This window comes from Sinocyclocheilus grahami, unplaced genomic scaffold (genome assembly GCF_001515645.1).
Source record: "Sinocyclocheilus grahami isolate Dianchi unplaced genomic scaffold, SAMN03320097.WGS_v1.1 scaffold2078.1, whole genome shotgun sequence".
NCBI classification, from domain to species: Eukaryota; Metazoa; Chordata; class Actinopteri; order Cypriniformes; family Cyprinidae; genus Sinocyclocheilus; species Sinocyclocheilus grahami.
In genome coordinates, this window is record NW_015507257.1 from 39,433 (window position 1) to 51,230 (window position 11,798).

General features: G+C 38.7%; 1 protein-coding gene across 1 annotated transcript; it reads right to left on the bottom strand.

The window, feature by feature from the left end:
• Nucleotides 1–3,767: 3,767 nt before the first annotated feature.
• On the bottom strand, nucleotides 3,768–11,551 carry LOC107573965 (embryonic polyadenylate-binding protein-like). Its single transcript, XM_016260427.1, has 12 exons — nucleotides 11,492–11,551; nucleotides 10,172–10,378; nucleotides 9,773–9,966; nucleotides 9,538–9,653; nucleotides 7,458–7,597; nucleotides 7,174–7,268; nucleotides 6,967–7,104; nucleotides 6,709–6,804; nucleotides 5,650–5,919; nucleotides 5,475–5,556; nucleotides 4,333–4,452; nucleotides 3,768–3,937 (listed from the first exon to the last, which is right to left on the bottom strand). Exons 2-12 carry the CDS (start codon nucleotides 10,362–10,364, stop codon nucleotides 3,768–3,770), a joined length of 1,614 nt encoding a protein of 537 aa, XP_016115913.1. The 5' UTR covers nucleotides 10,365–10,378; nucleotides 11,492–11,551.
• Nucleotides 11,552–11,798: the final 247 nt, after the last annotated feature.

The following is an 11,798-nucleotide window of genomic DNA, read 5'->3' on the forward strand; positions in this document are numbered from 1 at the left end:
CTTAGGAGTATGTAGCAGATCACAAGACTCATTAGATATGTTCTATGCATAAAACTAAAATGTAATAATATTCACACAAGACCATTCTAAAATATTCTTTCCAGCATTTAGCACAAACGTGAAATATAAAAACCTTTTGTTATTCAATTAAAAGCTTTGTTTGTTAGATTATACATTTCAGGTTGTACCTTACCCTCTGCAAAGCGGACAAATCTTTTACACACGTTCATTAACTTAAAGCTTATTTTAATAAAAAGCTATGTAAAGTTCTTGCAAATGTGTCAAAATAACTAAGAATAAGACACTCAGAAACTTGTTTGCATGTCCATTGAGCCAGAATAATTTATTAAACACAGAAATTAAATATTTTTTAGCCTTTTTTGTCATTTTACTTTTTTCTATAATTTTTTATTTTTTTTTTAATAAACAAAGCCAGCGGTACTACCTAAAGAAATAGTACAAGACAGTTAGTTATATGTCTCTATTTAGTGCTCCTTAGTGTCAAATCATCACATTGCAGTGGCCAAAAACTGAACTTTTACTTTATGTAGTTGTGCTTAAATTGAAGGGTTTTTTGTTGCTTTTCTGTTGACAATTTTTACAGTGTTCTTGTATTTACAGAGACAGTCAGCAAAGCACACTGCGAGAGGGGGGTAAACTGGGGCCCCTGGACTGTGTTATACTGGGATGCTCTGCCATCATATATAAATGGTGAAAGTCAGCAAAGTTCACACTGCGAGAGGGGGGTAAACTGGGGCCCCTGGACTGTGTTATACTGGGATGCTGCTGCATCATAAATAAAGGGTGAATAAAATGCCTCCACACTGTCAATTCACAAAGTTTGATATACGTGCATGTTTTAGGCACTTTCTATGTACGTCAAAAATACTTTTTTAAATCCAGCTTAATCTTAATTACGTTTAACGATTAAAAATCGTTCAAAAATGAGGAACGCTTCACGAATTTGCGTGTCATCCTTGCGCAGGGGCCATGCTAATCTTCTCTGTATCGTTCCAATTTTAGTATATGTGCTGCCGAAGCAAGCACGAACAAGTGGTCTAGACGTCTGCTATTTATAGCAGTGTCTCCGGGAAAGTCTTCTCGAAGGTGGTGAGTGGTTAAACCATGATTTAGTCATTTACCAGGACAATACAAGCACATTTGAGTTGCTGCAACATACAGATGTCAGTATTCACACTCATTTCTGATCCTTTAAACTGTTGTTTGGTGTAATTTATGTTTTTCTACCAAGAAACAGGCAAGCCAGCGGATCAGGGCGGCCCTCTAGCCAGTAGGATTGGCTCTCAGTGCTGACGCATTCAGGTCATGTGATCCGTTCTCCTCCCCCAGCACTGCAGCTCCCAACCCCCAACGTCAGGACTGCTCTCGTGACTCGTGTGAGCCCATTACACCAGAAGCCGAAGCATCCAAAGGTCTTTGCTTTATATTTAACTTCTTTTGTAAATTTAGAGGCTACAATTGGTCTTGGGTGTTCCCAGAATGTGTCTGAAGTTTCAGCTTAAAATACCCCACAGATAATTTATTATAACATCTGGAAAATGTAATTTTTAGGGCGTGTCTAAAAAAAACTATTTTGGTGTGTATCACTTTAAATGCAAATGAGCTGCATATTCCCGCACATCTCCGCATAGCACACCTACAGCAATAAGCAGCCAGTAGAAACAACATGAGAGCGAAAAAAACGGTGTTCAGCTGTATACATGGGAAGCCAAACACCAAAAAGTGGGACAAAACAGCGCAAGGTTAAAGACCTCGCACCACGCTGACCTGTAATCAGCGCGGCTCAATGGACCAAGCCACGCCACCGACTCGACAGCGCAGGGAGGACGTGTTTGCTAGTGCCACCGAACTATCAGCGCCGCTAACTAATCTTACCAGACAAATTATTATTAATTTATTATTTTTAAATTTAGAATTTATTTTACAATTTTATTATTTTATGTTCGCTCACACAGTACAGACACGCGCACACAGTACAGACTCATACAGACACGCGCACACACAGTACAGACTCATACAGACACGCGCACACACAGTACAGACACGCACTCGCACGGAGATGCGGACAGAAACGTTGTCAGAGCTGCGGCTGCCCCGTGAATTTGTAAATAAAATAGTTTCGCAGCTGAAAAGCTACATGACATTTTTCAGTCCGGGATTTTCAGACCGGGATTGCTTACTAGACATGGTTGACATTACAGCTTCTCGAGAGCTGAGAAAATGGAGGACAGTGTACAACCAAACACAACTCGCTGAGGGCGGATACTACGGTAATGGAGGACTGTCAGTCAGCGGTCATGGGCGGGGCCTAAACATTGTGACGTCACAATGCTAAGAGAATCAAAACAGCCTGTCTTATGAGACTGATTTGTTTTAATAGGGATCAAAAAAATGAGTGGGTGGATTTTTATCATTGTAGGGTAGTGTTCACACACTACCAACACACATTTATGTCCAAACACCGTGTAAAAGTGGATTTTGCATAACATGTGCCCTTTAAGTCACTTCCGTGTTGGTTTCGAGAGAAAGACTAGAAGGTTGCCGCTTGGTCTCATTCACCGGTGAGAAAATATTACAGTACAAAGCGCATAATATTACAATAATAATGCTTTTCATTCTCGCTGGAACACGCTGATGACGTATCATGTCGACGCAAACAGGGTACGCAGAGGTATGCAAATATATTTTGACAGGCAGGCAGGACAGCCGATCATAATGTTTGGACCGAACATTTTATGGTCCTACGCCTTCCACAGGCGATATAAATGCATACAAATAAATTTAGACCACTTAACTTGGTGATTGCTATCGGGATATGAAGAGATTTTCAACCAGCATAACAAAAAAGTTTTTGAACCAAATCACATACCCTGCCTTTAATTTAAGCTTTTCCTATTCTGCCAGCTTGTTGCACTTACTAGCCCAAATTAAGTCTTATTCCAATAGTAATTCCAATAGAGAAACTGCTAGTAATAAGTACTGGCTTGCAAAGAGCAGCATTGAAAAAAAGAGAATGTTTACTCAAGTGAGTTCTGAAGCGATCCAATGATTTTCAGTCTCCGTTTGGCACTTCTATCAGTCAGGAGATGTTTATTACGAGCACGGTGTTATAATGGTTTCCTGGCAGTTTCGGGAAACATTTTGTCCAGCAGCCAATTAAATTATGGTATCTGAAACATTTTATTCATCAGCCAATGAAACCTGAAAATGTAAAATACGATCTTTCCTACATGAAAGTGGCATATGGGTTAGAGAGTTAGAGAGTCGGACTTGTAACCCAAAGGTCGGGAGTTCGAGTCACGGATTGTAGGCGGGGGAGTGAATGAACAGGACCCTCTTCCACCTTCAATATCCACCACTGAGGTGCCCTCTGCTCTGGGTGTGTTCACGAAGTGTGCACTTGGATGGTTAAATGCAGAGCACAATGGGACACCACCATACTTGGCCACACATAACTTTCACTTTCATGAATTGAATGCACCAATTGCAGCATAAACCCCGCCCTCTCCATGTAAATGGCCAAATTACGTGAACCAAAGCACCAGCTCATTGATCACTACTGTGGAGACTTTGACTCCAAATGACATCATTGGTGTAAGATATCAGCAGCCATACTTTTTTTTTTTTTTTTTTTAACAGTCTATGGTTCCAGTCCGTTACACTCTATCTTGCATTTCTCTTCAAACGGTCCCTAAAGTAGCTCCAGGTTCGAATGGCATAGCTGCAAGTGCTGCTCCATGACCGAGTTATACGAAAAATACAGGTGTGCATGTACATGTTACCTGGTGGATGACAGGAGCTGGAGCACTGATGACCTGCTGCACATTTCGCACTCCTGCTGAGTATTTGTATTGACTGGCTCCTCTGACTACAGCTCCGGCAGTTCTCCCACCTGCAGTCTGTGTGCCAATGTTGGCTAAGTCAAGAGAAAAACAGGTACAACAAGAAAAGATGATTCACATTCCAGCTAGAAACAGACCATTCAGGATGACACTAACATTCGTCAACTCTAGCTCATAATTTTACATTTTAACATATAGTTCAAAGTAATTGAGAGACAAGAGATACACAATGCATAAGGCCCATTTCCTAAAATAACTTCTATACAAATACACACCTTTGTTTTTTTTTATTATTGTGGGGACTTTCTGCTGGCATTGTTTTTATATTTGGTTAACTTAGCATGTTTATTAGTTTGTTTTCAACACTAAGGATTGGCTGGTCCCCACGGTTTAGTGGATTTCAAGTTTTACTATGCTTGTGGGAACATTTTGACCCCACAATGTAGGTTTAAAATAAACAGAGCCTTACCCATTCGCTGGGTGTTGTTAATAATGTGAGGAACCTGAGTGGAGGCCTGGCGGACTGTGCTGATGGTGGTAGAAGGCCTGCGGGGCACCGCTTGTCTCACAAACTGAGCTGTAAATGGCGCTAATGCAGCCAATAACAGAAATTAACAAATACAAAACACAAACACAACAGCGGTTAAAAAAAAAAAGAAACTGTATTTGAATTATATTAGTGGCATGTAATAAAACTACAGTATTGCTCATAGAAACAGGAATCACCCTCTATTAATAATCAGTTCTCTACAGTAAGTGCACAAAGACGGAAAACAAAAGGGCAGAGAGGACCAAAAACAGACAAAATATTGTCTTAAATGTATTCCAATTTTGAAAAAACCCCAAATATAAATATAACGTGTTTGAAGGTAGTGAGGGACAGAGCGTTTATCTATCTATACATCAGAAAGCTTTGGAGAACTTCACTTCATCTTAAAAGACTATAAAAATTATCTTTAGGTTCATTAGGTTTAGGATTTAAAAAATTATTAATATACAAGATGTGAAACACTAGCTGTGTGTACTGCATTGTATATGCAAGAAGAAATATTTAGGCAAAGAAAGTATTTTGCATATTGGAAAATATCAAGTTTGGGGTTGGTAAGATTTTTCAATGTTTTTAAATAAAGTCTTATGCTCACCAAGGCTGCATTTATTTAATCAAAAATACTGAAAAAATAGTAATATTGTGAACCATTACAATAAAAAAAAAATTTAATTGAAGAAATGTTTTCTATTCAAATATGTTAAAATGTAATTTATTCTTGTGATGCAAAGCTGAATTTTCAGCATCATTACCATTACAGTCTTCAGTGTCACATGATCAAAAATGATTTTTAAAAAAGCCTTTGTGTAATATCTATATGTAAATGTCTTTCATGTTACTTATGATCAATTTAATGCATAAATCCTTAATACCCCAAACTTTTTAACAACAGTGTATTATGTGATAGAGTACGTGAAATCTGTAGTGCTACTGCATATATTGTCAAATGGGTTTAACTTTTAAAGCATTAAATAATGTGAATAATCAGAGCATGACTTTTCTTTTTACTTTTCACAGAGCCCAACAAGAATTGTTGCTAAATTGTTCCGTAAATAGAGCTTTACCTTGAGTCCTCGGTGCTTGAGCTGTCCAGCGTGGAACAGGCCGCAGGTTTGGTACGGTGTTGTAAAAAGAGCGAACCTGATGCTAGAAATGTGAAATGTTCACACAGCAGAAGTAATGCAGATAATGCAATCATCATTCAAAACCACACATGCATATAAACACCCTTCCACCCACTTGCGGCACAGAGGTCATGTAGTAGCCAGAGCTCTGCTGGTAGGTGGAGGGTATGGTAGGGCTGGGAATGGCTCGAATGCTGGCTAGTCTCTGCATGTACTGATTGGTGAGGATTGCCTTTCGCTCCTCTTTTCTCTGGGCAAGAGCCACGTATAGTGGTTTAGTGCTAACGATACGGCCATTCATCTCAGTCACTGCCTTCGTGGCCTCTTCAGGAGAGGAAAAACACACAAACCCAAAGCCCCTACTATGGCCTCCATCCGTCATCACCTATCCCAAAATTTAAAAATCAAAAAATCAAAAGCAAGACTTTGTCCAGTTTATCTCAACGTAAAATTGCACAAATATGAGAATTTTCCTTTGTCAATAATAACTACCATTTTAATGCAATATATTTTTAGGTACAACTAGCATTGTTTTAATGTCATTCATTTATCAATATTTTTAATTTTCATATTTTCATTTTAGTTCAAATTAGTTTTTACTTATTTAAAGTGTATATAGTTTTCATTCGCCTTAATTTCAGTTTGATTTATTTTAGGACACATTTTATTTAGTTAAATCAAAATAAATATTGCCTTGACAAGTGGCTGTTTATATATATATAAATTTTATTTCAAGTAACAAAAGTGTATGTTTTAGTTTAAGGTAATGTTAATCAACATGGGTGAAGCAGGATCTCCAATGAGATGGAAAAAAGGTGTAGGAATTTATTAATTATGAATTGGTTGGATGCTGAAAAGTGTGTCACCATGGAGCTAAAACAAATACGGGTTTCATAAAATAATGACTAAATAGCTTTTTGAAAAGATGTTTTTCCAACAATGTGATGAATTTTGTAAATCGTTTTTGAAAAAAAAAGATTTCATGATTAACTTAAAGCAGAAAAGTTGTGCATTGTGACTACAATTGACATCACTCCCTCATAACTAATAACCTTCAAGTCTGATTAAAAAAAAAATTATTATATTAGACTCTCATCACACTTTTTACTGTATTTTGTTGTCCTGTCCTTGCTGCTATTTAGTAAGATGTGTATTCTTGAGCGATTTACATTACCTTTGCACTAGTGATGGTTCCATAAGGTGCAAACTCTTTCCTTAGTTTCTCATCATCAATGCTGTCATCTAGATTTTTTACATAGAGATTAACCCCCTAAAATCAAACAAAAAAAATGCATGCATCAAAATATTCCTGCTGAAAAATCAACACAGTTGAGCATATGCAAATCCTTCTCATACGATTAGGACGATATTGAATTTTGGCTGTGTTTTCAGATTTATACAAGTTACCATGCAGGTAAGCATATGTGTGTACCTGGTAGCGTTGTATGCGTTCCTGCTTTATTTGCTCAAACTTGCGTTTGAGTTCTCCCTGCCTCTCCAGTCTTTTCTGAGCTCTGCCCACATACAGGACTCTGCCATTCAGCTCTTTGCCATTCATTTCAGTTACTGCCTACCACAAAGAAAAGGAATGACTTCAGTCTCCATATCTACCGACATGTAAAGTACAATGTTTTCTTACCCTCCTGGCATCTCCGTGGTTTTCAAAGTTGACAAATCCAAAGCCACGAGAGCGTCCCCTTTCATCTGTCATTACACAGACGCTAAGGGTCTTACCTGTGAACCAGAGCCAGCTTTAAAAGAAGCAGAATCAATATTCCTAATGAAAAGTGCTTGCTGACGAATTGTAGATCTGAAGTCAAAGATTAAAATCCCCTTCTGATACTTTAAGCTCATCTGCATACTTCACACTTGTATATTCCCAAAGGATATCTTTACAAGAAATCCCCATATGAAACTGCTTACCAAATTCAGAGAAGATGCTCTTCAGTTTCTCACGGTCAATATCTTCACCGAAGTTCTTAATGTACACATTGGTAAACTCCATGGCTTTAGCTCCAAACTCTGCCTCACGCTCCTTACGAGACTTAAAATGCCCTACAAAACTGCAGAGGCCAATTGAAATAAACACTTAAAAAGAAAGCCAAACTGGAAAAAACTTAAGAATGTCAGTTCTGCAGTTGAAATAAAGGTGTAAAGTTTTTGATATTTTTAATTTAGAAAACATGCATCATTTACAAGGACAAACCTCAAAGCACAAATTAAAGGGGTCATATGATACTGCTAAAAATAACATTATTTTGTGTATTTGGTGTAATGAAATGTTTATGCGGTTTAAAGTTTAAAAAACGCATTTTCCACATACTGTACATTATTGTTTCTCCTCTATGCCCTGCCTTTTTGAAGCTCATCGATTTTTACAAAGCTCATCGGTCTGAAAAAGCGAGGTGTGCTGTGATTGGCCAGCTATCCAATGCGTTGTGATTGGCCGAATACCTCAAGCGTGAGACGGAAATGTTACGTCCCTCACCATACTGTTGATGCCGTGTCCCGGCCGGAGCGATGAAACAAAAATATTAAAACCCATTACAAACGAGGCATTTGTTGCATCCAGTGGGGACATAATTACTGATTATAATGACTTATACTGTCTTTTTACGCGTTGCGCCGCGTAAACATAAAACTCTGTCTGCATTTGTGATCAGAGAAATGACAAACAACAAGTGCTACTCTACACTGCCCAAAACTTGCGTTTGAATCATCAGTGGCAAATCCTTTAAATGAAAACGTACTTACGTGAGTCAGAACTGCCGGCATTGTAGTCTAACGTTACTCTCACAGGATCAGGAAACAGTCCTCCATAAAATGTGCTGCACACATCTGGATATTTGGATTGAACTGTTCTGGAACAGTGTTGTAAATACAACTTAACCACTGATTTGTAGTCGTGTCCTCTTTTGGAAGACCAAACAAAGTAGTTTCGCTTTCACAACGAAAAACACAGCGGCCTAGCGGAAGCCCCGGCTTAGCGTGAGCTGAGGCCGGGATAGAGTGAGCAGAGGCGGCGGGGTTGAGAACGGCGCAGCCGGCGGATCCGACGAAGGAGCGGCAAGCACATGTGACGACCCCGGGCTTCATCCATGGTGAAAGCCGATCCGGTGATCCACAGCACTAAGTTGATGTATTTCCTCAGCGACCAGCACAGATCAGCTCCAGGCATGACGAAGCGGATATCGTCCTCTTTTGGAAGACCAAACAAAGTAGTTTCGCTTTCACAACGAAACACACAGCGTCTTCAGGACATGGCGGAAAGCGGCAACAATACTACAGCGAGAATAAAAGTTACGCCTTCTTTCTTTGCGTGAACATTTGGGCGGTGTTATACAAATCTTCCCACATAGTGACGTAGATATGTGGGGGCGTGTTAGAACGAGCCGTTTTGGGTTGGCGTGGCTGACTCTGAACTTTCATAAAGAATATCTCTTTGGATTTGAGACTTTAGTCTTTGCAACTTTACAGATCTTCTTTGTGCACCAAGAGCTTGTAACACTCCAAAGAGAAAGGAAAAATTGAAATCGCATCATATGACCCCTTTAACAAAATATTATCAGAAAAACCTGTATAAAATCAGTTTTCAGCTTTTTTCACTTGAAGGCCCACCGTTATCCAACAAAATGTTTGATATATCCCACATACACCAAGATATTTGTGATATTCCTGTTGTAATTATGACAAAGCTTCTCGTTTTCAAACTTTTTTTTTATTGACAGGCCTATATTAAATTAACATGGTTAAGTAATTTAATATAATTAACTATGTTTCACTTCATAATTCCAGAAGTTATGTTCTATATTAAAGAACTGCATGTTCTTCGATAAAAACTAAAGTTAGACATGATTCAGTTTGCACCTTGATTTTGTGTGCGTGTTTTTTTTCTAGCATTTTGAATCATATATACATACTATTGTAGCCATTAAATCCTTTTGCTCAGATCCTATAGTGTTCCTCAGGCCCCTTGTTGAGAACCACTGGTGTCAATACTTACACTTTGCGGTCATTCAGAAGCATGCCGTTCATGGTCTCAATGGCTCTGTTGGCTGCTTCTTGGGTCTCAAAGTGCACAAACCCATAACCCTTTGAGCCATTCTCATCACAAACCACCTAGAATGAAACATGCATTAGTTACTTTCTTTGTAAATTATTTAAATTCAACTTGGATAAAGCTGCCTTTAAGATATTTTAATAATCATTAAAACACACAGTAATGAAAAAGGATGTACCTTACATGACAAGATGTTACCAAAGGCAGAGAAGGTGTCATAGAGAGCCTTGTTGTCAATAGACTCATCCATGTTCTTGATGAAGATGTTTCCCACACCAGACTTTCTCAGACCTGGATCTCGTTGAGACCACATGATCCTGATTGGACGACCCTTGATGACTTCATAGTTCATTGTGTCAAGGGCACATTCCGCTTCGATGTAGAAAATAAAAAAAAAGTGAGATTCACTATTTCGAGAAGTGCTATAGTCATTAGAGTTTGGGTAATTCATTATTAAAATGTATATTTCATCTGAATTCTACTTTAATTCAAATCACAGTTCTTCCTTCCTAATCCAAACTTCAATTAAAAAGCATTCTCGGTTCAATTCACAACACCCTAGTAGGAGTGTGCTCACCATCAGCAGGCTGCTGGAAGTTGATGTAAGCATATCCGAGGGATCTCCGTGTAATAACATCTCGGCACACACGGATGGACATGATCTGACCAGCAGGAGAAAACTTCTGGTACAGCATGGCCTCAGTGACATCAGGATGAAGGTCACCGACATAGAGAGAGGCTAACGGGTATGCTGGTCCACTGCTATTCATCCTTCAGAAGCACTCTGCAAAAGAGTAACTTATGATCAGAGAAACTGCAGTACGAAAAAATTATAATAATAATATTTTTCCCCACTTTCAAGGACGTCTTCGTTAAACTTTAACTGACAACTATCAATACATTCAAGGCACTCTTAGTTAAACTTTAACAATTAGCAATGCATACGACACATTTTTTAATGAATAAAAACACAACTGTCAGGCTAATTGTTAGTTCATGTCCATTAAATAATATGAACAGATTTTTCATTGTTAGTTCTTGTTAACTAAATGTAGTTCGCTAATGTTAACAAAACGGAATCTTACTGTGAAGTGTTACCAAAAATTGTAATAGTAGGTGCAATATTGTAGTAGATTAAATACTACAGGAATCCCCCCCGAGCTCACTTGAATTACTTTTTGGTTCAATTATTTTTAAAAATTCATTCAACTGATGATTCAATTCATTTCACACAACTGATGATGTGTTGCATTGATGGAAACAGCATACAAAGGTCATTGGCAGCATCACCTCAACAAAAGGCATCTTTCACCCAGGCTAAAGTTCGCACAGAAACTGGGATCTGATGGACATCAGATAAGGGGTCTCACTGGCCACATCCATGAAAGTGAAGTACACATCATGTACAGCATAACATCAAGGATCTCCACCCAATGACTGCAGCGAAGAATTGTACAATCTTCATCTATCCATCTTACCATACTAGTCCTTTTCTTATTGTTCCCCAGTCACGCATAAAGCAATTGTAAAGTCACCACTGATTAGTGGGTATTGAGGCAAGTACCAGGGACATGGATTAGGCCATGATCCAAACTCAGAGCGGAACAATTGCTGCGTCTCGCTGTGTTCTGCTCACAGTGAAGGGACAATGTTCTATGGTACGGCTAAATATTGGGACCATAACACCTTATTATGCAAACTAAACGCGAAAAAGAACATAACATGATTTGATGCTCCGTGCTCAATTTCACGTGCATATGCGTTATTTATATATTTGAACAGACCCTATCTGTGAATCGTTGCGAAACTGTGACTGATGGGCAAAAACTAAAAATAGCTAAAAGTTTATTATTAAAACATGAACCCCTCTGAGGACTCTGAGGAAAGTTACAGTTACCTGGTTTAATGTGGAGCACATAAGCATTTCCTTCAGTGTAGCTGCAAGCGGGCTCCACGGCTCCACCACTGATTTTGTGTCAGTTTAATTATTACCGAGGAACACCTGTCATTGTAACGCGCTCCGTTGCGTATCAATTCAAACTCATCAGCGAGAACTGCCTTTCCGTGATGTTCCGCGTAAGAAAATAGTTCTTGTGAGCGCCCACTGTCCAGCGATCATTTAAATTACTAGCTAAGTACGATAAATAAATAAAAAATAGATCAACTACGGGGAACAAGGATGTGGTTACTGTGCCGTAGTAGGC